Source organism: Mobula birostris, chromosome 16 (assembly GCF_030028105.1).
Source record: "Mobula birostris isolate sMobBir1 chromosome 16, sMobBir1.hap1, whole genome shotgun sequence".
NCBI classification, from domain to species: domain Eukaryota; kingdom Metazoa; phylum Chordata; class Chondrichthyes; order Myliobatiformes; family Myliobatidae; genus Mobula; species Mobula birostris.
This window is the reverse complement of record NC_092385.1, coordinates 21,906,506-21,933,800: the sequence shown is the minus strand read 5'-3', so window position 1 is coordinate 21,933,800 and position 27,295 is coordinate 21,906,506. Positions and strand designations below refer to the sequence as shown.

The 27,295-nt window shown below is 39.7% G+C and overlaps 1 protein-coding gene across 2 annotated transcripts in view; it reads left to right on the top strand.

Moving 5' to 3' along the window:
- The first annotated feature begins 3,053 nt into the window (after positions 1-3,053).
- The window catches only part of actr8 (actin related protein 8), a 28,575-nt gene continuing 4,333 nt past the window's right edge, over positions 3,054-27,295 (top strand). The window contains exons 1-9 of one of the 2 annotated variants that reach the window (XM_072280408.1): positions 3,054-3,294; positions 8,812-8,982; positions 16,720-16,830; positions 17,176-17,280; positions 18,484-18,657; positions 21,746-21,839; positions 22,188-22,320; positions 23,717-23,870; positions 27,159-27,254. In XM_072280408.1, the coding sequence (XP_072136509.1) occupies positions 3,181-3,294; positions 8,812-8,982; positions 16,720-16,830; positions 17,176-17,280; positions 18,484-18,657; positions 21,746-21,839; positions 22,188-22,320; positions 23,717-23,870; positions 27,159-27,254 (1,152 nt within the window). In that variant the 5' untranslated portion in view covers positions 3,054-3,180. The remainder of the gene's footprint in view (positions 3,295-8,811; positions 8,983-16,719; positions 16,831-17,175; positions 17,281-18,483; positions 18,658-21,745; positions 21,840-22,187; positions 22,321-23,716; positions 23,871-27,158; positions 27,255-27,295) is intronic. The other variant, XM_072280407.1, reaches the window with a different exon arrangement.

Sequence of the window (27,295 nt, the reverse complement as noted above, 5' to 3'; positions counted from 1 at the left end):
CATTTAGTCTGATGGCCAAAAAGCTCAATTTTGGTTTCATCAGACTACAGAACCTTCTTCCAGCTGACTTTCAGAGTCTCCCACATGCCTTCCAGCAAACTAGCCAAGATGTCATGTGGCCTCCATTCTGAGAAACAACCTTCAACTCATCACACTCCTACCTCCAAGTCAATTTTTAATCCATCTAACTAACTCGCCCTAGATTCCATGGGACTTGACCTTCTGGACCACCTTACCATTTTGGACTTTGTAAAAAGCCTTGCTAAGGTCCAAACGGAAAACATTCATTGTCCTACTCTCATCTGCTTTCTTGATTACTTCTTCATAATACCCTAAAAGGTTCTTTAAGTGTGACTTCCTACATACAAAGCCATGCTAACTCCTCCTAATCAGACTCTATCTGTCCAAATGCTGATAGATCCTATCTCTCAGGATTCCCTCCAGTAACTTGCCCACTACTGGTGTCAGGGTGACTGACCTATAGTTCCCTGGCTTTTCTTTACTACCCTTTTTAAGCAATGGAATAACCTTAGCCACTATCTGGTCTTCAGGAACTTCACCAGTGGCTAACGATGAAGCAAATATCACCACAATTTCCTCTCACTTTCCACAAATTCTGAGGATGCACTCAGTTAGGCGTCATGGATTTGGCCACCCCAACACACTGCAAGGCTGCAGGTATCTCCTCCCTGGTAATATGAATGTTCTATAAAACATCTCCATGTGTCTATTGAGCACCTATGATTTTCTCCTCAGTAAACAGAAAAGAAATATTCATTTAAAATACCACCCATCTCATGTAGCTCAACTCAAGGTAGACAGGGTTGTAAAGGCGGCTTTTGGCATCCTGGCATTCATAAATCAAAGTACTGAGTTGGGGTGTTATGGTAAGGTTGTGTAAGGCATTGATGAGGCCAAATTTGGTGTATTGTGTGCAGTTCCGAGTGCAGAGAAGATTTACTAGGATGTTGCCGGGTCTTCAAGAGTTGAGTTACAGGGAAAGATTGAATAGGTTAGGAGTTTATTAGACAATAGACATTATCCCTTGGAGCGTAGAAGAATGAGGGGGGATTTGATAAAGGTTTACAAAATTATGAGGGGTATAGACAGAGTATATGCAAGTAGGCTCTTTCCACTTAGATTAGGAGAGATAAATATGAGAGGACATGGCTTTAGGGTGAAAGGGGAAAGGTTTAGGGGGAACTTCTTCACTCAAGAGAGTGGTGGGAGTGTGGAACGAGCTGCCATCTGATGTGGTAAATGCGGGCTCACTCTTAAGTTTTAAGAATAAATTGGATAGATACATGGATGGGAGAGGTCTGGAGGGTTATGGACTGGGTGCAGGTCAATGGGACTAGCAGAATAACATTTTGGCACAGACTAGAAGGGCTGAAGGGCTGTTTTCTGTGCTGTAGTGTTCTATGGTTCATAGGCACCCCTGTTTATCTCAACGGGTATCTACTCTCTCTAGCTATCCTTTTACTCTTACATAACTATCGAACCTCTTGGGATTTTACCTAACCTTACCCACGAAATCATCTCATACAATCTTTGCCCTCAAAATTCCCTCGAGTATTCCTAAACTTCTTAGTCATCAGGGGACCCAAGGACCTGTCCTATCTTTTTCTATCACTATCTTAAAACTAATAGAATTATGGTCACTAGAACCAAAGAGATCCCTGACTGTCACTTCATTTATTTGTCCTGCCTCATTCCCTAAAATCCAGATCTATTATTGCACCCTCTATATACTGACTCAGGAAACTTTGCTGGAGACATTTCACAAATTCCACCCCATCCAGACCCTTAACACCTTGGGAAATACCAGGGAAATTAACATCTTCCACTAATACAGATCTATTGTTCTTACAACTGTGAGAAGCTCTTTTACACACCCGCTCCCCAAGTTGCCTCTGACTACAGTGACCCTCCCTTCTTGTTTCTCAGTTCTATCCATGTGGCCTTACTGGACGATCCCCTAAGAATGTCATCTCTAAGTACTGCTGTTACATCCTTCTTTATCAAAAAGACTGCACCCCCTCCTTGCTAACCTGTACCTCTGTCATGCCTGCAGCATCAGTGTCCTGGAATTCTGAGCTGCCAGTGTTGCCTTTCTCTCAGCCATGTTTGTGTTGTGTTATGGCTATAACATTCCCAGTCCTCAGTGCCAATGCACACACAGAGTTTGTTTGCCTTACCTGTTCAACCTCAAGCATTGAAATAAATGCAGTTTAACTAAGTATTTCTTTCCCTGACTGTTCTGATTACTAGTCATGCTCTCACTGACTACTGCTTTATTCCTACTGCTCTGCCAACATAGTTTAATCCCTTCAGTGTGACACCAACAAAAAGAAAAATATTGGTACTTCTCTGTTTCAAATACAATCTTGTATAGGTCACCTACCCAAGAAGAGATCTCAATAATCCAAGCACCTGATTCCCTGTCCCCGCACCAGCTCCTCAACCATTTATCTGGTATGTTCTATTTCTGACCTTGCTGGCGCGTGGCACCAGGAATAAGCCGGACGATCACTATCCTCAAAGTCCTGTTTCGTAACGTCTAATCCACATCCCAATACTCATTATGCAGGACTTCATCCTTGTTCTACATATGGCGTTTGTACCAACAGGTACCACGACCTCTGGCTGTTCACTCTCCCCCAAGAGAATTTTCTGCAGCCAGAGACATTTTTCGCAGTTTGCCCAGAATTGCACACGCATAGGGCAAGCAACAGTTTCTCTGCATTGTCTCACAGGTAACTGGCAAATCCTATTTATATTTTACTTTTTATCCCTTCAGCTTATTAAATGTAATTTCATACAACTGGAGTTAAAGGAGGTAGTTTGACCCATTGAGGCAATGCTGCCTTGGTGATCGTCTGCTGTGGAACTTGAAGTTGCCAACCCCAGAGATACATATACTGTACACACTAACAAGCAGCAGCATACGCTAGGCACGGCGATAGAGAGGAATTAGCACCACAAAATACGTACGGGCGGAGAACAGCCTGCAGAAGCTATGTCTGAGACACACTCTGACAGGAAGCTACACGGACACAGAGGCTGTAGGACATACGGAGACAGGAAACGCTCGGCGGGGAAGGCACACTCGCCGAAAAACAGTCCCAACATTTTCGGGGAGACCTGGTAGTCCTTGCCCAGACCTGGTCGTGAAAAAAAATGACGCAAGTGGAACCGGACAACGGCAAAGAAAAAGAGAAGGAAAAGGAAAAGGAGCAACGCGGGGTGAAGCGGCCGATCGTCCCCGCCGCCATCCCAGAGTCCGTACTCGAGGTGAGTGCAAGTCGGGCAAACCTGGTCCTCAATCATGCTGAGCCCTTAACCATCCTCACTCTTGTCTCTAACTGACCCCGAGACACTCAGAACCGTAGCCTTCTAGGCCCCGTAACCAACCTGACTCGCTGCATCTTACGTTCCCTTCCCCTGCTTCCTAGTCTTTTTTTTCCTCGCTTCTAAAGTTACTTCTTACCTCATCAAAGTTGCTGGTGAACGCAGCAGGCCAGGCAGCATCTCTAGGAAGAGGTACAGTCGACGTTTCGGGCCGAGACCCTTCGGCAGGACTAACTGAAGAAAGAGTTATTAAGAGATTCCTAGAGATGTTGCCTGGCCTGCTGCGTTCACCAGCAACTTTGATGTGTGTTGCTTGAATTTCCAGCATCTGCAGAATTCCTCGTGTTTGCGGTACTTCTTACCTGTTAGTTTTCAGTCCTGTCATTAGTAATTCTTTCCTCTCTTCAGGATAGCGTTGTGGTTGAGTTTTTTTTTATTGGTTATCTTCTCTCTGCCAATCTCAGGTGCTTGCCCTCTGTGGGTTTGATTGCCAACTTCAAAGTGAGTGTTGCACAATTGAAAACAAACCGTGCTACTTCTGAGCACTTATTAAAGGAAACTTTAGAAGAATTTGCGCATGATTGAGGCACAATATAGAGAAGCAGCGCTGTCCATCATAAGGAAGATGATTGTGATTATTGGAGGTTAATCTCAGCCTTGGAACACTGCTGAAGCAGTTTCTTTGAGCAGTATCCTAATTTCACGCATTTTCAGCTAAGATCCACATAATTACAAGCTGAGAAAGAGGAATATTTGTATAACATTGGATAATTTTTCCCAGTTGTTGCTCTTCAAATAATTTCAGGCTTTTCTGCAGCAACTAATGTAAACTGATAAGTGGCAAACAGCAGTTTTGGATTTCCTAAGAGTGTTTAATAAGATACCACATATAAATTGATTACTGATAATAATTTGCATGGATGGAAGATTAAATTACAAACACACGGCAAAAAGTACGGATAAAATGTTCATTATCAGTTTGATAAGTGCAACCTACTTGGATAGCTCAGGGATTATTGCTGGGGCTTCAGCCATTTTCAATCTTTTATTCTGCTACTCTTACTGGCAGTTCTGGTCCACAGAAGTAAAAGCAAATCTTGAAAGAGTGTGGAGAAAATTTACAAGGATGTTGCTAGGATTTGAGGACCTGAGTCATCGGGAAAGGTTGAATAGATTAAGACTTTATTTCCTGGAGCACAGGAAATGAGGGAAAATCTTATAGTGGTGTACAAAACAATGATGGGTTTAGATAGAATAAATACATGCCTTTTCTCTAAAGTTGTATTTCACCTTTTCTCTGAGATTGAGTGAGACTACAACTAGAGTCACAGATTTAGGTTGAAAGGTTCAAAGTAAATTTATTATCAAAGTACATATGTCACCATATACAAACCTGAGATTCATTTTCTTGTGGGCATACTCAATAAATCTAATGACCATAATAGGATCAATGAAAGACCTCACCAACTGGGCGTACAACCAGTATGCAATAGACAATAAACGGCAAATACAAAAAGGAAGAAATAATAATAATAAATATATTAGCAATTAATATTCAGAACATAAGATGAAGAGGGAGGCCTTGAAAGTGAGTCCATAGGTTGTGGGAACATTTCAGTATTGGTTCAGGAGCCCAATAATTGAGGGATAATAACTTTTCCTGAACCTGGTGGTGTGAGTCCTGAGGCTCCTGTACCTTCTGCCTGATGACAGCAGCAAGAAGAGAGAATAACCTGGGTAGTGAGGGTCCTTGATGATGGAAGTTGCTTTCCTGCACCAACACTCCATGTAGATGTGCTCAATGGTGGGGAGGTCTTTACCAAGATAGACTGGGCCATATCCAATACTTTTTATAGGATTTTCCATTCAAGGGCATTGGTGTTTCCATACCAGGCTGTGATGCAGCCAGTTAATATACTCAGCACTGCAAATCTATAGAAGCTTGTCGAAGTTTTAGGTGTCACGCTGGATCTTCACAAACTCCTAAGAAGTAGAGGCACTACCATGCTTTCTTCATAATTGCACTTGTGTGCTGGGTCCAGATAGGTCCTTTGAAATGATAACACCGAGGTATTTAAAGTTGCTGCTCCTCTTCATCTCTGATCCTCTGATGAGGACTGGCTCATGGACCTCTGGTTTCCTCCTCCTGAAGTCAATAATTAGCTCCTTAGTCTTGCAAATCTTGAGTGAGAAGTTGTTGTTGTGGCACCACTGAGCCAGATTTTCAAACTCCTTCCAATATGCTGCTTTCTCACCATCTTTGATTCGGCCGAGAATAGTGGTGTCATCAGCAAACTTAAATATGGCATTGGAGCTGAGCTTAGCCACTGATTCATAAATGGAAAGCAAGTAGAGCAGAGGACTAAGCACATAGCCTTGTGGTGCACCTACACCAACAGAGATTGTGGAGTAGGCGTTGTTGCCAATCCAAACTGACTGGGGTCTACAAGTGAAATTGAAGATCCAATTGCACAAGGAACTGTTGAAGCCAAAGTCTTAACGCTTATTGATAATATTGAATGCCAAGCTGTAATTGATAAAGAGCATCCTGATGTATGCATCTTTGCTGTCCAGATGTTCCAGGGTGGAGTGAAGAGCAAATGAGATGGCACCTGCTGTGGACCTGTTGTGCCAGTAGGCAAATTGGAGCAGATCCAAGTTGCTTCTCAGGCAGGAGTTGGTATATTTCATCACCAACCTCTCAAATCACTTCGTCACTTTCAGAACAGAAGTGCGAAGAAATTTTTTTAGTCAAAGGGTGGTGAATCTATGGAATTTGTTGCCACGGGCAGCAGTGGAGGCCAAGTCATTGGGTGTATTTAAGGCAGAGATTGATAGGTATCTGAGTAGCCAGGGCATCAAAGGTTATGGTGAGAAGGTGGGGGAGTGGGACTAAATGGGAGAATGGATCAGCTCATGATAAAATGGCGGAGCAGACTCGATGGGCCGAATGGCTGGCTTCTGCTCCTTTGTCTTATGGTCTTATGATATAAGTGCTACTGAACGATAGTCATTGAGGCAGGTGAAATATTTATGGAGAACCTGAGGGGGAACTTCCTCACTCAGGGTGGTGAGAATGGGGAATGATCTGCCAGTGGAGATGGTTGATGCAGGTTCAATTACAACATTTAAGAGAAGCTTGGATAAGTATCTGGATGAGAAGGGTATGGAGGGCTTTGGTCTAGGTACAGGTAGATGGAACTAGTCAGAAATACAGGTCAGCACAGACTAGATGGGCTGAACAGCCAGTTTCTGTACTCTATGACTGTATGAACTAAAAAGGAATCAGGTGCAATATATTCAGGTTTGCTAAAAAGATAAAGGCAGTGAAGTAGGATATGTGAAGGGCATACAGTCTTAAAAAGGATATAAATGGGTTAAGTGAGCGGCAAAAAGGGGACATGTAGAGTGGGAAAGTTTAAGGATATCCATCCTGGTAAAAAGAAAAGAAGCAAGATTTACTTAGATAAAGTGAGATGACATCCCTGTATGAAATAGACTATGCTCGTGCCTCGGTACAGCACAGAATGAAAATTACAGATGGGATGTTGGTCTTTACATGGAGGGTGGAGTATAAAGATGGATGAGTCTTGCTGCATTGCCATCACCAAGTCTTCCACAGCAGCATCCCATGGGTCACCACTGACCAGAACTCAGCTTGTACACTGTTGCTTACGAGGCTGTACATGACTTATTGTCGTCCTGATGTGTGAGAATGTCATTCTACGCCTAACTGTGTGTGGCTCTAACAGCACTCAACAAGTTCCACATTACCTAAGAGGAAATTTTTCACTTGATTGAAGCTCTGAGCATCCATTTTATGTACCACTAGTATCATGCACCATCATATCATGCTGGATATGTAAATATTCAGGCTAATTCAACAGCATCTCCAAAACCCATTAGCTCAGTCATCTCACAAACACAAGAGATTCTGCAAATGCTGGAAGTCCAGAGTAACACCTACAAAATGCAGGAGGAACTCAGCCTGTCAGGCAGCATCTATGGAAAGGAATAAAGAGTCGACAGTTCAGGCCAAGACCCAAGGAGAAGCAAGCATTTGGGAATGGCTCCAATTATAGATTCCTTCTCAGTAGCATACTTATCCTAACTTGAAAATGCATTACAGTACTGCTTTTAATAGTTAGATAAAAGTCTTTGTTATTCCAAGAAACAGCAGTGCGAGAGCACAAGAACTGCAGTGGTTGAAAAGAAGTTTCGGAATGGTCATTAAATTCCAATCTTGGCAAAGACACCTGCATCCCGGAAGTAGAATAGGAGTTGGTTTATTATTGTCACATGTACCAAGGTATAGTGAAAAGCTTGTCTTGCATACCGATCACACAGATCAATTCATTACACAGACCATTGAGGTAGTACAAGGCAAAACTATAACAGAATGTAGAATAAAGTGCAACAGCTAACAGAAAGTGCAATGTGGGTAAACTACAAAGTGCAAAATTATAACAAGATAGACTGTGAGATCGACAGTTCATTTATCTTACTTGAGAACTGTTCAATAGTCTTTCAACAGCAGGGTAGAAGCTGTCTTTGAGCCTAGTGGTCCATGCTTTCAGGCTTTTGTATCTCCTGCCTAACAATAGAGAGGAGAAGAGAAACTGTCTGGGAGTGGGTGGGGTTTTTAATTATGCTGGCTGCTATACTGGGGTATATACAGAGTCTATAGATGGAAGGCTGGTGTGTGTGATGTAAGTGCAGTTCCAAAATAACTCTGAAGTGTGTTACAGTCACAGGGAGACCAGTTGCCATACCAATCTCTAATGCATCCAGGTAGGATATCTTCTGTGGTTCATCAATAACAATTAGTAAAGGTTGATGAGGACATGCAAAATTTCTTTAGCCTCCTGACATGTTGCTGAGCTTCCTTGACTGTGGCATCTATGCAGTTGGTCCAGGGCAGGCTACTGATAATGTTCATCCCTAGGAACTAAAAGGCCCTACCCTAATACTGGCTATTCTTATTGATTGTGGTCTGTTGGTCAAGAAGAAAATTCCCAAGTAATATGAGATGAGTATTGTCCTGAAAATTGAGTTAAAGAAAGATAATTAATGGTGATACAAACAGAAGACAGTCTGCAGATGCTGAAAAATCCAAAGCAACACACACAGAATGCTGGAGGAACTCAGCAGGTCGTGCAGAATTAATGGAAAAGAGTAAACAGTCAATGTTTCGGGCTGTTATCCTTCTTAATGAAGATATGTTTAATCTCTTTCTGTTTGACTTTCTGTCAGGAGAGTAGAAGCAGAAAATAAATGTGCAAAAAGTAGCAAAAATTCTGTGGTAAAACACTTTATCTTTGGATCAATAAGTGTTTAGAATAATTAACGTGCTAAGTTTAGGGGACTGGAAGATTGACCTCCTATGTTTACTTTTCATTTATTAAGTTTCTTGAACATTATCTTATTATGGATTGTAAACTGAAATTTTATGCTTTGAAGCCAATCCAGAGCAACTTCATTGTGGTTATTCACCCTGGATCATCCACTCTGAGGATTGGCCGAGCTGCTGATACACTCCCTATTGGTGTACCTCACATCATCGCCCGAAGACATAAACAACAAGGACAGCCTCGATATGAGGATCCATGGCTTCAAAGGGATGGTCTCAATGTAAGCTTTTTTTGTTTTATCCTTTTATAATGATGGGGATTCGGTCATTTAATCCATTGGTCCCCAACCACCGGGCCGCAAAGCATGTGCTACTGGGCCGCAAGGAAATGATATGATTTGGCGATATGAAACAATATGAGTCAGCTGCACCTTTCCTCATTCCCTGTCACGCACACTGTTGGAACTTGAACGCACACGAGGTCATTACATAAGGAACCCCCTTCGAGTACTGCATCGCTGTCTCCCATCAACCTTCGGTGGGACTGTCTTGTTGCAGGGAAACAAGCTCATGGCTCCCACTGATTCAGTCATATTGGTGTGTTGCAATGATTTTATATGTTCATATGGGGAAAGTATGCGCTGTGTGTTTAATAGCCAAATGTTACTTAAAATGTTATAATGCTATTGACTTAGTGAATAGTGACTTAGAATTGACTTATCACTATATTCATGCAAGGAAAATATGTGGTGTGTTTAATATTAAATTCATTAGATAAACCCTTTTAGAAACGAAATTGAGTGTATTAGCCACTTATAAGTGACTTATAGTTGACTTATCACCTTATTCCGGTTGTGATTAAGACCCTCACCACCCCCCCCCCACCCCCCGTGTCAGCCGGTCCGCGGGGCAAAAAAGGTTGGGGACCCCTGATTTAATCTACTGCTATTTGGATTGTAGAATTTAGGGTAAGGCTTAAGAATAAGAATAACAACTGCATTTATACAGTGTCTTCAACAAAGCGAGATATGCCAAGGCACTTCACAAAAGCATTGTCAAACAAAATTATTTGGTTACGGAAGAAGTTTAAAGAACGATAAGCTAAATATTGAATAAGAAACATGCTTAGAAACTCAGATAAAAATTAAAGGATGACTAGTGGATAAGAAATAGGAAAAAAAAGTAAATCACTTGGTCCCTCAAACTTGTTCTGGAATTCAGCATTATTGTGGCTGAGTTCTCTGTCAACACTATCATCCTGCACTATCCTCATATCCCTCAATTCAGTGAATATCAAGGAATTTATTGATAGCTGTTTGTTTGCATTTGGTAAATTAACTTTTACAGCCTCTGCAGTAGTGAATTCCAAAGATTTACCACCCTCCAAGTGAAGAAATTTCCCCTTATTTCAATCCTTTTGCTTTGAGACTATTATCTACCTATTTACTCTTTTCAGGCCATGAAGAATTTTACTTTTGTCCGTGAGATCACTTCTCAGTATTTCTAAATTTGAGAGAATGGGAGACTGTCCTCATGTGACATACCCACCATAAGAGAATCCGGTCTAATGCATCAAAAAAGGTGAATACAGGACTGGAGGTGTTGTATTTGAATGCACGCAGTGTATGGAATAAGGTAGATGAACTTCTGGCACAGTTGCAGATTGGCAGGTATGTTGTAGGCATCGCTGAATCAAGGCTGAAAGATTATAGCTGGGAGCGTAATGTTCAAGGATGCATATTGTATTGAAAGGATAGGCAAGAAGGCAGAGGGTGGGGCAGCATTTCTCTGTTGGTAAAAAATGAAATCAAATCATTAAGAAAGAGGTGACATAGGGTCAGAAGGTGTTGAGTCATTGTGGATAGAGCTAAGGAACTGCAAGGGTAAAAAGACCCTGATAGGAGTTGTATACAGACCCCAAAGAGCAGTAAGGATGTGGCTGACATATTACAACGGGAGATAGAAAATGCATGCCAAAAGGGCAATATTACGATAGTCATGGGGACTTCAATATGCAGGTAGATTTGAAAAGTGAGGTTGGTGCTGGATTACAGGATGGGGAACTTCTAGAGAGCCTACAAGATGGCTTGTTAGAGCAGCTCGTGGTTGAGCCCACTAGAGGATCAACTATTCTGGATTGGATGCTGTGCAATGAACCAGAATTGTTCAGAATTGATTGGAAAAGAACATTGGCAGGGATGACGGCAGAGCAGCAATGGCTGGAATTTCTGGAAGCAATTCGGAAGGCCCAGAATATATATAATTCCAAAGAGCAAGAAGTGCTCTAAAGGAAAGATGACACAACCATGACTAACAAGAGAAGTCAAAGCCAATATAAAAGTCAAAGAGAGGGCATATAATAGGGGAAAAATTAGTAGGAAGTTAGAGGATTGGAAAGCTCTAAAGCTTTTAAAAACCAAGAGAAGGCAACTAAAAAAGTCATTAAGAAGGTAAAGATGGAATAGGAAAGTAAGCTAGCCAATAATATTAAAGAGGATACCAAAAGTTTCTTTGGATACATAAAGTGTAAAAGAGAAGTGAGTTTGGATTTTGGACCGCTGAAAAACGATGCTGGAGAGGTAGTAATGAGGGACAACAAAAGAGCAGATGAACTGAATAAGTATTTTGCATCAGTCTTCACTGTGGAAGACACTGGCAGTTCCAGGTGTTGGGGCATGAAGTGTGTAAAGTTACCATAAATGAAGAGAAGGTTCTTGGAAAACTGAAAGGTCTGAGGGTAGATAAGTCATCTGGACCAGATGGTGCACACCACAGGGTTCTGAAAGAGGTGGCTAAAGAGATTGCGGAGGCATTAGTAATGATCTTTCAGGAATCACTGGATTCTGGAATGGTTCCGGAAGATTAAAAAATTGCAAATGTCATTCCACTCTTCAAGAAGGAAGAGAGGCAGAAGTGAGCACTGGCGCTCCCCAAGGCTGTGTGCTCAACCCGCTGCTGTTCACACTACTGGCACATGACAGTGTCGCATGACAAAGCTCAAACTGTGTCATCAAGTTTGCGGATGACACAAAAGTGGTTGTCCTCATCAAGAACGATGACAAGATGGAGTATAGAAAGGACCGGTGGATTGGTGTGAGAAAAATTACCTAAGCCTGAACATGGAGAAGACCGAGGAAATCATTGTGGACTTCAGGAAGGTACAGACAAAGCATCCCCCTCTGCGAATATATGGTTTTCCATAGAAAGTTAAGTGTACCAAGTTCCTGTGAGTTCACATCATGCATGACCTCACCTGGTCCATTAAAATCACCTCCCTCGACAAGAAGGCACTGCGGTGTCTCCACTTCCTAAGGTTGAGGCAAGCAAGGCCCTGCCCTGCAACTTAACTGTGTTTTATAGGAGCACCATTGAAAGCATCCTGACAAGTTGCAACTCCATCTGGTACAGAAGCGGTCAAGCATCAGACCAGAAGACCCTACGTAAGACTGTGAGAACAGCTGAGAGGATCATAGGGGTCTCCCTACCATCCACTGGGGATATTTATCATGAGCACCGCGTATGCAGAGCCCTTAGTGTTATTAAGGATCCCATCCGTCCAACCAGCATCCTTTTTGGCTTTCTACCATCAGGCAGGAGACGACGATTCATAAAAACAAGAATGGTCAGAATGAGAAATAGTTTCTTTCCCCGGATATTAGGCTTCTGAACTCCCTGACACACGGTATTCGATGTGTCACTGGTTAATCTGTTCTGTACCTTACACTATTTAATATTAATGCACTTGAGTTTGTTATTTATGTGTGGTCCATCTGTAGATTTTATCCTTACCTTCATAAGTTATATACATGTATGTAGATAAATGGCAAAAAAACTTGACTTGATAGGCCACTTGGTGTGACCTCAGTGGTTGGGAAGATGTTGGAGTGGATTATTAAGGATGAGGTCTCAGGGTACTTGGAGGCACTTGATAAAATAGGCCGTAGTCAGCATGGTTTCCTCAAGGGAAAATCTTGCCTGACAAATCTGTTGGAATTCTTTGAAGAAGTAACAAGCAGGATAGACAGAGGAGAATAGATTGATGTTATATACTTGGATTTTCAGAAGGCCTTTAATAAGGTGCTGCACATGAGGCTGCTTAACAAGCTATGAGCCCATGGTATTACAGGAAAGATTCTAGCATGGATAAAGCAGTGGCTGACTGGTAGGTGGCAAAGAGTGGGAATGAAGGGAGCCTTTTCTGGTTGGGTGCCAGTGACTAGTGTGTTGCACAGGGGTCTGTGTTGGGAACGATTCTTTTTACGTTATATGTCAATGATTTGGATGATGGAATTGATGGCTTTGTTGCAACACTTGCAGACAATATGAAGAGAGTGGAGGCGCAAGTAGCTTTGAGGAAGTAGAGGGGCTACAGAAGGACTTAGATAGACTAGGAGAATCGGTAAAGAAATGGCAGATGGAGTACAGTGTTGGGAAGTGTATGGTCATGCACTTTGGTAGAAGGAGGGGTTGGCTATTTTCTAAATGGAGAGAAAATACAAACAATTAAAATTATGATGGGTATAGATAGAGTGAATGCAAGCAGGCTTTTTCCACTGAGGCAAGGGGAGAAAAAAAAACAGAGGATATGGGTTAAGGGTGAGGGGGGAAAAGTTTAAAGGGAACATTGGGGGGGGCTTCTTCACACAGAGAGTGGTGGGAGTATGGAATGAGCTGCCAGAGGAGGTGGTAAATGCGGGTTCTTTTTTAACATTTAAGAATAAATTGGACAGATACATGGATGGGAGGTGTATGGAGGGATATGGTCCGTGTGCAGGTCAGTGGGACTAGGCAGAAAATGGTTTGGCACAGCCAAGAAGGGCCAAAGGGCCTGTTTCTGTGCTGTAGTTTCTATGATTCTATGGTTCTAACTGAGGTGCAAATGGACTTAGGAGTCCTTGTGCAGGATTCCTAAAGGTTAATTTGCAGGTTTAGTCTGTAGTGAGGATGGCAATTGCAATGTTAATATTCATTTCAAGAGGATGAGAATATAAAAGCAAGGATGTAATGTTGAGACTTTATATTGCACTGGTGAGGCCTCACTTGGAGTATTGTGGACAGGTTAAGACCCATTATCTTAGAAAGAATGTGTTGAAACTGGAGAGAGTTCAAATGAGGTTCACAAAAAATATTCCAGGATTGAATTGCTTGTCACATGAAGAGCGTTTGATGGCTCTGGGCCTGTATTCACTAGAATTCAGAAGAATGAGGGGTGATCTCATTGAAACCTGTCGAATGGTAAAAGGCCTTGATAAAATGGATGTTGAGGTAATAGTTCTTATAGTGAGAGACTCTGAGACAGAAGACACAGCCTCAGAATAGGGGGTGTTCTTTTAGAATGAAGATGGGGAGGAATTTCTTTAGCCAAAGAGTGGTGAATCAGTGGAATTCGTTGTCACAGGCAGCTGTAGAGGCCACGTCTTGATGTATATTTAAGGCAGAGGTTTATAGATTCTTGATTGGTCAGGGCATGAAGGGAAATGGGGAGAAGGCAGGAGATTGGGGCTGAGAGGAAATTTGGATCAGCCATGATGAAATGGCGGAGCAGAGTCTATGGGCCCAGTGGTCTAATTCTACTCTTATATCTTATGGCCTTATATCACAAAACATTGAGGGAATAAGAATAGTGGTGTGCATGCAAAGGGGCTTAAAGAGTATTTTTACATGGCAAGAGTTAGGAAATTATGATATTCCAAAGAGCTGGATGTCCTTGAGCAGGTAATTAGAAAGCCAAACGGTTTGTTAGTCCTACTGTGTGAGAATTTGAGTATAAGAATAAAGGTGTCTTACTACAATTATGTAGGACACATAATTGATGGGATCACAGTATACAATTCTTGAAAAAGGACGTACTTGCTACTGAGGCAAGGGTGAATCTAGTGCAGCTTTTACATTGCAACTCATCCTATTGATGCAATTTTGCCCTATCTCACTACACATTGTCTCTGTCGTAAATCAGCTACCACGTCTTCAGCACTATTATCCACGTTTCCTATGATACTTCTTTCATTAAAATACAGGCAGATCGGGGCACTAGTCGCACCCTGCTCAACATTTTGATTCCTAACTACCTGAGATCTTACCGATATCTGCCTCCAGAACCTCTCCACTAACTGTTCTGGCACTCTGGTTCCCATCTGCCTGAAACTCTAATTAAACCCCATTGTGTGGCATTAACAAACCTTCCCACTAAGATATTAGTCCCCCTCCAGCTCAGGTACAAACCGTCCCTTCCGTACAGGTCCCACCTTCCCTGCAAGAGAGCCCAATGAACCAAAAACCGTATGTCGTCCCTCCTACACCAACCCCTTAGCCATGTATCAAACTGTATGATCTTCCTAGATCTGGCACAGGTGGCAATCCTGAGATCACAACCCTGGAGCTCCTGCCCTTTAACTTAGAACCTAACTCCCTCAGCAGAACCTCGTAACTTGCCCTGCCCATATCATTGGTACCTACATGGCAGTTCACCCTCCCACTTGGGAATGCTGAGGACTTGATCCAAGTTGTCCAGACTGACACCCAGGAGGCAACATACCATCTGGGAATCTTGTTCTCGCCCTCAGAACCTTCTGTCTGTTCCCCTAACTAACGAATTCCATATCACCACAACGTGCCTTTTCTCCGCCTTTCCTTTCTGAGTCACAGAGGGAGGCTCAGTGCCAGAGACCTGACCACTGTGACTTTCCTCTGTAAGGTCATTCCCCGCCCCCCCCCCCACAAAAGTATCCAAAGTGATATACCTGATGTTGCGGGGAATGTCCACAAGGGTACTCAGCACAGGCTCCTTCACCCCTTTCCCCTTCCTGACTGTCACTGTTTCCTGTGTCCAGTACCTTGGGTGCAACTACCTCTCTATATATCCTATCTATCACCCCCTCAGCCTCCTGACTGATCCGGAGTTCATCCACTTCCAGCTCCAACACCTTAACACAGTTTGTTAGAAGCTGCAGCTGGATGCACTTCTCACAGTTCTAGTCATCAAGGACACTGGCAGTCTCCCTGCCTTCCCACATCCCACAAGAGGAGAATTTCACTATCCTGCCTGGCATCTCTGCTGCCCTAGCTGAGCAGATGTAAAGAAGAGAAGGAAAAATTTAACTTTCCTTTGCTTTCTCTGAGTGAAGCCTTTGTTCACTGAAGCATCAAAGGGCTAAAGCCTCAAGAACGCACTCTGGCTATGTCCACTCAGACGACGAACGCTGCGACAATAGTTTGTCCCTACCTTCCTTTAATTTGCAGTTACTAATCAATCCCAAATGACAATTGGTCGCTGGTCAAAGCTGTTTTTCTCTGCTACTATTTGTATGTTATTATTCTTTCCCTACATCTCAATTACGATTAACTCATAAACATCTCCAACTTCCAAAACTCTGCTTTTTATCCTCGGGCAGTGGACCTGATTGAAATCTCTCTCTCTAAACCTCTGACGTCTGGATTAGCCGCTGGTCAAAGCTCTGTTACGCTGCCGCAATCCGCTGCTGACTTTTATCCTTGGGCAGTAGACCTGATTGAAGTCCCCTCCTCTCCAAACTTCTGATATCTGGATTGGCCGCTAGTCAAAGCTCCTTATCAACTTGCAAATGTTACTTTTGGTCTGATCAGTCAAATCATTGAGATAATCATACCTTTGTTTTACCCTTTGCTCAAGCTTGCTGACCCAAGATGATCATTTTATTTTTGTTCTTTATCTTCTGTTAACCAATAGACAATTAATTCCAGTATATTTCCCCTGATTATTGTGTTCTAACCTTATTGATCAACCTGTGTGGGGCCTTTAGTTGACTCTGCCCAGTTGTATTATTATTTTTGGTAATTCCCTATTTTTTGGAGTTGAAGGATTGGCTACGAATGATAAAGACTCCAGATTTAGCGTAATGCCAATCCTTACACGAGAACACCAATTTTCAATAAAGAAATTAGTTGTTTTAATTTATAGTTAACGTGCGAAGATAATCTAAAAATTAGACAATCCACAATAACCATGAAATACTGATCAAAATAAAAAATATGTTTTTAAGAAACCTGAGAGTAATGAGCAAAGACTGAATGGCCTTAAAATGGTGGATCAAGCGATATGGTCCAAAAAGATGTCAAATGGTGCAAGACGGATACCAGCTCCACCAGATCAGGTACAGCTTTATATTTCTGCACTAGATTACACTTTCATAATCACTTTTGATCTTGAAGAAAGAGATTGTTAAGAAATGAGATTAATACCTAGATTCCTTAATTGTATTACTTCGGAATGATAAAGAATGGCTGGCATTTCAAATGAACTTTTTTTGATAGTTTGGCATTTTCTGTAGTGTTCGGATTTTTAAGTTGTGTGCACAGAATTGGGCACTTGTTTGAATTTTTAAAAAGGTTTCAGGAAAACAGCACATGGGAGAGCCAGTATGTCTTTGGTACAGATAAAATGGAGAACTCTCTGAACAGTAGATAACACATACTTACCATTTAATGTTCTTTTGCAGGTCAGGGTGTATAACAAACAGATGAGACCAGCTGTCTTGGATGCTAATTCTGGGGTCAAATGGACAAACACATCACATCAACCTGAATTTCTTGTAGGAGAAGAGGTAATACTTTCCTTTGGTAAATAAATCTTTTGTTGATATGTAAATCTTTAGAGGAGAGCATGAGCATTAACACTGGTGCTCTGGTCTGCATTTATCTGTCAAGCATAAGAGATAAGAGCAGAGTTACACCATTCTGCCCGCCATTCCATCATGGCTGATTTATTATCCCTCTCAACCATGATGAAATTGTGATTGAGTTGGTGGTAGGTAAGGGAAATGCAATGTTAGCATTCATTTCGAGAGGTCAAGAATGTAACAGCACCTATCTTTGTATCATCCACCAACTTGATTACAAAGCCATCAATTCCATCATCCAAATCATTGACAGACAACATAAAAAAAGGTCCCAAATTCAACTCCTGTGGAGCACTAGTAGTCACCAGCAGCCAACCAGAGAAGTCCCAATTTATTCCTCCTCTGTCTCCTGCTAGTCAGCTAATCTCTCTATGCCAGTATCTTTCCTGTAATACCAGGGGCTATTTAGTAGCATCAAGCAATAGCACTGCAACAGATTATCTATTCATTTTCTAACCTGCCATGTGTATTGTAAAATATTCTGGGGCAATTACTGTCACAAATGCTATTTTGTTGATGTTTATTAACAGAAGTATTCATATTTTAATTATATTTTCATTACTGGGTTGTGGTAATATTAGCTTTGTGTTTTTGGTAAGTTATAAATATACTGTGTGGTCCACCTTGGACTGTTTGATTAGGCAGTGTACACGTATTCAGTTGAATGTGAGCTTGAACTTGAATTTAAGTTGGTCATTTCCTAGCAGCTATAACACCAGATCTACAAACTTCATAAACCTGTGCTGATCTTGCCATTAATTCTTATATTTTTGTAAATGGTGAAACTGTGGTAATTACTATGTTTAACTTTGATCACAGCTTTGCTTCACGAGATTAGATAAATAATCATTAGGCAATACCAATAACAGTTTCTCAGAGGTGAGAAGACCATTCCAAATTACTGGTAACTAATTTGATACTTTTAATCCATCATGATAACCTCTCTTTCATTCTTATTCTTTCTATTTTTTTCTTTAGATAGGAATGACTGCACAGAATCAGTGGCTCTGTGTCAATTTTACTTAAATTTGATGCACTTAGATGTTCAGTTAATATGGTGGCAGATTTATTTCATAGTAAAAGTTTAAATATCATGGAAAATATTGACGCTTAATTTTCTTCTCACAGGCATTGTATGTAAATCCAACAGACTACTACAATATACATTGGCCAATTCGCAGAGGTCAGTTTAACCTTCATTCAGGACCTGGAGGTTCTCTCACTGCAGTACTGGCTGATCTGGAAACTATATGGACGTACGCTATTCAGAAATTTCTAGAAATTCCACGTAAAGATTTAAAGGTGAGTGACTTAACTTCCGTGATTCAAATGATAAAGTTCAAGGGCTAGTATGTATTCTTAAAACATTTCAATTATTGACCACATGATTGACAGTAAGCATATTACAAAACTTATTTCTGACTTTGATTTTTAAAAAGTAATCTATTCACTTCCATCACAGTTTCCCTCTTGACTGTTACTATTGTTCAACTATTTCCTGACAAACCTTCACCAGAGATTGTAATGTCAAATAAAAAAACTTCAGTGAAACATCAGTATGACTTTATTCATTACAAAACTTATTCCATACTTTTTGTATTAAACTGTTCTGTTAATTATTATACAACTTTCAATCATTAGATGCGCAGTAAATTCAAGGACTTAATAGTTGTGATCTTGGGGTAGAGATTAGCATAACTTTCAGGAGTAAAATTGACAACTTATAAGATAAACTGCGAAAAACTGAACTTTGCCTACTCCTCCTTTAAATTTGTTTCACATCTTCCTTTTAATCTACCTGATCTATATTTATTGAGTTCTTTTTGTCTTCAGTACTATTATTTTGACCTAATAGCAATTCACAAAAAAACTAGAGTTTTTGCATAATGAAAAGTGGCAGCAAAGCCAGTTTCTTAGTATAGTTGACCACCTGTTTATAATCACGATAAAATCTGAAGGTGCTGGAAATCCAGGCAACGCACAAAAATTGCTGGAGGAACTCAGCAGGCCAGGCAGCTTCTATTTACTCTTTTCCATAGATGCTACCTAGCCTGCTGCATTCCTCCAGCAATTTGTGTGTGTTACCTGTTTATGATCATTTGAGTAATAGAAATTCCCCTCCTGCAGAATTCGCAAATCACTACCCAAAATTTAAGATACAGAATAAAATTTGCTCTCACAGGATTTAGTGATTATAAAGTAAATAAATGACATTAATTTTCTTTTCCAACTAGCCTGCCTTGACCAATGTGCAGATGACACAGTTTTGCTTTATGAGAAATCACAATTAAGGACCATTGCAAACCTGTCATAATTCAGGGGTTGCCTATATGTGATTGTGCCCATTTCACCTTTCTTTAGCATATGATCACACCTATTGGAGTAAGTATATGCCTCCACAATAAAATGGTTAATTTGCTGCCATTAGCTTTTCTATAAAATTCAGACATTATTTTTAAATCATTCACCCTGCTATTCCAGTGTTTAGTAAGTCATGTAAAAAAGGCATAAACATCTCTTACAGGAAATCTTCCATTTAATACACAAGATTCAGAATAAGGATCTTGGCATTCTACCTTTGGTCGCTTGTTCCTTTTTAGAATGGGTAACTCTGATGTTGTACCAATAACTAAGGTTAGGGAAGTACTTAGGACTCCATCTACAGGAACTGGAAATCAGCACCTTTATCTAATGTCAATACCAGTGCAAGTTAGGGCATGTTAATTTGAGTTGGCAGGAAAATAATGCATAGAATTTTAAAAATTACTTCATTTGTCAAGGCTACTCTTATAGCAAGACCTTGCTGTGTGAATATCCGTTACCCCGTTTTACATACTAAACTTTAATGACTGCACTCAAAAATTAATTCTAAAATATTAAGCATTTCAAAACATTCTGAAAGTGCATGTGTGTCTAGTAATTCTCCATCCCATTCCAGATTTTTTTTTTGTTTTCTTTTAAGAGGTCATGATATTTGATATTTTTGCTGGCTATTCTTCAGTGTTAAATGTCCTTTATGATGTATCTTAAATATCATATAATATTCCAGATATGAATTTTCCAGGCGCCACTGCATGGTTGATATTTGTTTCAACTCATATAATGTTACTCAGTGAATGCTAACATTCTAGCTGGGGTTTCAAGATTAATATTTAATGTAATTTGGGGTATGCAATTACAGATAAATCCATAAACCCATTCCTGTGCAGATGACTCCTTTATTACTGGTGTTCACATTACAGAAATTTGCCCTTACGGAATTTGTCCTTGCGAAATTGATGAGTCAGCATACAAGAATTAGCGATACCGAATAAAATTCACTGGCATGGAATTGATGTAAAAAGGAAAGCAAAGAAATCAACACAAAATGTGTTTTTTTTCTACCCACTTGTCTTTGTACATGCACAGATAACAGTTTTGTGTTACGGTAAATTGTAAAACAGGCTGTTTCTAGCAACAAGCGTCCTTCCCACAATGTGGGTTTTGCTTGTATTCAAGGGGTGAAAAAAGTAGGAGAAATTACACAAAATTTATCAAGCTTCATTTATATTATACAAATATATATATGTCAAATTAAATGAGATATTTGCAGGCATACTTGTTTTTATAAAATGTCATACACACCATATTTGATTACCTTGACTGTTAGAACATAGAACTGCTAGAACAGTACAGCACAGGAACAAGCCACTTGGCCCACGATGTCTGTGGTGAATGCAGTGCCAAATTAAACTAATTTTCTTCTGCCTGTACATGATCCAAATCCCTCCATTCCCTGTATATTTATGTGTTGATCTAACAGCCTCTTAAATGTCAGTATTGTGCTGCGTCCGCTACTCTCCCCAGCAGCCTATTCCAGGTACCAACCACTATTGTAACAAAAACTTGTCCTGCAAATCTCCTTTAAGCTACCCCACCTTAAATACTGTTCTGTAGTACTTGACATTTCTACCCTTGGAAAAAGATGTAGTTGGTTATTTGTAATTCTCAGTGCAGCTATGCAAGAAAATTAAGTATGTCTAAAGTTACTCTGTGCTGATCATTATTTCCAGATTGGACAGAGCTTTAACATCAGTATATATAACTTGGAAGTCATGTGAGAAGGCAAAAGGGAAAACAACATTTGTGTTTGCATTGCAGTTTACCTACTGAACTGTCAATCTAAATGTATCATTGTCCATGAATTTAGAGTCTGTGTATTGTCTTAAGATTTCTAACTTTAAATTGCCATCGACAGAACCTAATGTAGAAACTCACATACAATTGTGCGATGGTCAATGTGCTGATTCATTCAACAGTTCTTAAACATAATAGAAACATTTGTACAAACTTGTTTTTTTCCTTCTTTATTGAACCTTAATATTTAATTCTTTTGTACTGATTGTGCAAGTATTACAGATGTATCCTACTAATCCCAGATATCTACAACAGACAGCATGTTAAAGAAATGGTCAACCTACTGCTGAACAATATAGGGTTCTCAGGTAGGATATGTGGCATATATTATTCCAGTTAATTTAGCTATTTAAGTTTAATATAACTATATTGTTTTTGAAGGAAAGAAAAGGTTAACATTCATGTATGATCTTTAGAATAGATTTATTCGCTTTTTCTCTTTCATTTCTGTTCGTGTTTTTTTTCTGTTTTATTGTATATTAGTGTTCTTCATTTTAAAATTAACTCTTTTTATTTGAAAGGTCATTTTAATCCCTGTTTTATTTTAAGTGAGATAATTGATGTTCAGTAAATTTGAATCAGCAGAACTCTTTTATAAAATAATTTTTGCCTTTAATACAATTCATGTTATTCTCTGCTTTTTATAATATTTTCAGGTGTTATTGTCCATCAGGAATCTATCTGTGCTACTTTTGGAAGCGGGTTAAGTAGTGCCTGTGTGGTGGATGTAGGGGAACAGAAGACCAGTGTGTGTTGTGTAGAAGATGGAGTTTCACATCGAAATACCAGGTCAGGATGTGCCAATTCTTGGGATTTATTTTAAACTGAGATTCTATCTGCAAAACTGAAGAATTAGACACTACAAACATTTCAACATGAAAGTTTGAATCAAGAATTAACTATAGAAAGGAAATTTCTGTAGTCCACATCTTTTAGGTCTCCGTCATTTGGAGTTCAACTCAATCCAACTCCTATTAATCTGCAGTATATACCATTTAATGAATACCACTTCATGTGTGCCATTTTTACAATTACCCTATACAGTTAAGTGGTATTACTGTTTTTGATCATGACCTTGTGCTCCTGAAATCACTTGCAAAAGCACAGCTGACCCTTGCATGAGGAATTTTAGGAGTCATAATTTTATCAATGGATACAGTATAAAGGGTCCCATTTTGCTGCAGTTTTTCAAAATAAAATCTGTGCAGTAGAAAACACTGAAAGACCATTGTAGTGTTGGGCCATCAACTTGATTGTTGTGGTCTGTTCATAGAAGACCGCTCAATATAAGTTTAAAAGTACACAATATAAGTACACATATAAGTTTAAAAGTACACAATTGAATGTCTCTTAGATCTGTATAAAAGGAATTTCTCTGAACTGGACTCTTCTAAACTTGCCTTGAAGAATGATGATATAGATAATAAGCAAAAGTGAACAAGACCAATGTAAAAGTGCACAATTGTTTTATGCATTTACTTGATTGGCCTCTAGAAATATGTTCAAGGCAGTCCATCAACTTATTTTCATTAGGTGATTTTATACAATTTGCATTAAATGACAGCTTCAGCATATCCTCCAGGGTGCTTTATATCCATATGTCTGATGAATATATAGAAAATCCTTGGACACATAGGTCTAAAGCACGGAAAGAAAAGAGAAAACAAAATTCTGGTTGAGGAGTTGGATTTTAAATAGGATCAGAATCAGGTTTAATATCACCGGCATATATCGTGAAATTTATTAACTTTACAGCAACAGTACATGATAAAGAGAGGGGAAAAAAAGCTGAATTACGGTAAGTATATATATATATATATATATATATCTATTAAATATTTAAAGTAAGGAGTGCAAAAAGAACTGAAATAAAGAAGTAGTGAGGTAGTGTTCATGGGCTCAATGGCCATTTAGAAATCAGATGGCAGAGGGGAAGAAGCTTATAGAGAAGGATGTGGAATATTTTAGGAAGGGAATTCCAGAGCACATTAATATTACTGAAGGTACAGCTGATAATGTTGGCTTGAATGACGGGGATGAAATTAGTTTTGGAGGATGTGTTGATGTTTTGAGTAAGAGATTTTAATAGTTATGCTTAGATTCTAAAATTTAATGCCATATTAAAGCAAATGTGGACAAAAGCTAACGTACATGTTGACTAAGCAGATTTTTCTGTGGCCAACAGACTCCGTTTAACATATGGAGGATCTGATGTGACCAGATGTTTCTTCTGGCTTATGCAGCGATCCGGTTTTCCATACCGAGAATGTCAAGTTTTCAATCGAATAGATGCTGTTCTTCTTCAGCAGCTTAAAGAGACATTTTGCCATCTTGACCAGGTCAGACTTGCTTTCAATTTAATAAAAAGGAAACTTTGGGAAAACAGGTGGAAAATTTTAATTTAAGATTTAATAGCTTTGATGAAAATAATTCTTAAAATTTAAAAAATATATATTACAAATTGGGAAAAGGCTCAAAATTGATATTTAATTTTTTTTTTAAATTTGAAAATAGTAATAAGATCAGTTTTGCTTCTTGAAATTAGCCAGCATTAAATTTTTTCATTGTAATTCCATAGATTGTGAAAGGTGCAATCATTTCTTTATTGCACTGATTTTTAATGAAAGCTCAATCACCTTGTAAATGCTAATTCCAGAGACGATACAAAAGAAAAGAGAGGGGAAAGGCCAAGAGAGTGATTACCATAGGGGCTGTATTGAGGGGAGTCCAGACAGGCACTTCGTGGATGTTAGTTTCAATGAGTGTGTACAGAATTTAGTGGTCCATATCAGTATAGCAACAAAGTTAGATTATGGAATGAGATTCTGCAAGTAGATTTTAAGAGATTGGGAAAGATTCAAAATCAGGACATTAAAGGTACTAGAGTCATAGAGTTATGAGTAATAAGTTCTATATTATTCTCCCTTGAACGTGCCATGGAGTTATAAAATAGGAGGTTAGTATAGAGGAGTGAATGGCTGGAAGAAATTGTATAGGAGGGACATCTTTAGATTCTTGGGACATTGAGAACTATTGTAGGAAAGGTAAGAGTTAACAGACCAGACTGTTGCACAATAAAGCCAGATCTAGCATTTTTGTAGGTAAATTTGCTAATGTTTTGAGAAAGATTTAAACTGCCTTGTCTTTGAAGCTGATGCAAAAATAGAAAATTTGGAAATGCTCAGCAAGTCAGGCAGTCTGTGTGGAAAGAGAAACCCTTAGTGCTTTAGTTGAAGACTCTATAGGACAATCTTTGAGTTATTGATGGGAAGCTGAGTGTGGAATGGAACAAGAGGAAAGCAAAGCTGGAAATGAAAGGCAGAAAATTAGTGAGGTCCAAGAAACAGAGCAAATAAAAGTTGGAAAATAAGCATAAAATAATCTGTCAGCATCTATGGAGGGGAATAAACAGTCAACACTTCAATCCAAGACCCTTCATCAGGACTGAAAAGGAAGGAGGCAAAAGCCAGAATAAGAGGGTGGAGAAAGGAGAAAGAGAACAAGCTAGCAGATGATACATGAGACCAGTTGAGGGAGAAGGTGGATGAGAGGGGGGTGAAGGAAGAAGCAGGTAGTGTAGTGTAGGTAGAAGAAGTGTAGGGCTAAAGAAGAAGGCAGTGGACCAGGCATAAAGAGAATGAGGAGGGGAACTAGAGGATGGTGATGGACAGATGAGCAGACAAGAAGGGATGAAGAGAATGAATATTGCATTGCTTCTCCAACCTGAGTTTGGCCTTAACGTGGCAATAAAGGAGGCCATGGGCAGGCATATCAGAATACTATAGCAATAGGAAGTCAAATTTCTTTCTTTCTGTACATTATCCATATCCTTCTCTCTCCCTCTCTTTCATCATACCAGTAGCATCCTCTTGGTTTTCACTACTGTCATCCATGCAAGTCCTGGGTCCTCGTGGAGGGCAAGACAGGGAGGGTCAGTTCAATTGGTCAGAAAATAGGAAGTGGAGTTTAATCAATAGAATTTTGAAGTTTTAGATTTGGGGAAATGCAACAAGGAGAAGGAATAAAATGTAACCAGGAGAATGTTGAGCAGAAGAGAAGGAAGTGCAGGTCATTGGACTTTATACACAGTATGGAAACAGGCTGTTCAGCCCACCATATCCATTCTGACTCCCAAGTACTAATCCCGTGCCAGCACCTGATCAGTAATTTTCTAAGCCTTAGCTGTTCAGGTTCTCATCCAGATACTTAGTTAGTATTGTAACACTTAATAAGTAGGCTTCCTCTTCTTCCTTGTGTGCTCTGCAAACCTTGTACACCTTACCTACTCCTTATCTTAGATCTCTACCATCTGCTATGGGGAAAATATACTACTATCTGTCTCTTCTCTACTGCTCCATTATGTTTTGTTCTGAGGTGGCCCACTTTCTCCACTCTAAATAAAAATAGCTCTTTTTTTTATTTGCCAAATGGCCTCCTGTATTGTAAGTTTTCTAGGATGAGAGTGCTGGGTGTGTGAAGATTTTTCTTAAGCTTGTATAGGGTTTGGGCACATTGGAAAATCAGGTTTGCAGAAAGAACCAATGCAAGGTTCACGAGCTCTATACGTTTCCACCACTAATTAAAATGGAGGAAAAAATATCAGAAAGGCTTTGACTTGGCTCTGACCCACTCAGTTTGTTCATTATTTATTTATTCCATATCATCCAATGTCTTTTGCACAGAAATTTAAGAAATTAAATTGGAGTGGAAGACTGTTCTAAAAATAGCTACTGGAGAAAACTGTATCCATCAAGGTTCACAGATTTGTCATAGAAAATTTTGTTTTAATACCCTGAACTTTTAAGGATATTGGTTTGAGCTACACATAGAAAAATACTTAAAATACTAATATTTAACTTTATAAGTATATTAAAAATTTGCCTTTGTCAGGGATTACATTAGGAACCTTAGTTAAGTTAAAAGTTCTCTGATACACTTTCAGTTTCACCACACCCAGTGTCCAAGATTTGGTCATTGTTTGAAGATAGGCTTTTAAATAATATGATCCTGTCAGGAACTTATTACAATACACGAGGAAGCCATTCAGCCCATTGTATTCACGTCAGTTCCCAGCAGTGCAATCCCATTTGCTCCCTTTTGCTGATTTATTTTCCTGTTTTTTTTCTCATGCTCATCCACTGACCTTTGATACTTTCCGTACCACTTATCCACAGTAGGAATAATACAATAATAGCCAGTTAAATTATCAGCACATCTTGGGGAGTGGGTGAGTGGGACAAAATCAGAAGAAATCTACATAGTCACGTAGAGAATCTGAAAACTCCACAGTGTCAGCACCAGGGGTCAGAACCGACACACTGAAGCTGGAAGGCAGCAATGTTACTGCTGTGCTGCTGACTAATCAAAATCAAGTTTAATAGCACTGGCATATGTCAGGAATTTTTTTAACTTTGCAACTAGCTGTACAACGCAATACATGATAAATATAGAAAAAAACTGAATTCCAGTAAGCATATATGTGTATATTAAATAGTTAAATTAAGATAAGTAGTGCAAAAACAGAATTTTTAAAAAAATAGTGAGGTAGTGTTCATGGGTTCAAAGATGTAAATATTACTGCTGAAGGAGCAACATTTTCCTTTCTTCTGCTGTATTTCACTGAACAGGATATCTCTGGAATTCAAGATCATGAATTCAAGGTCCGTCACCCAGATTCTCCAGCTTTATTATACCAGCTGAAATTAGGAGATGAAAAGCTACAGGTAACCAAAATCTTAGTAACTTGAGTATTTATAAATGCTAA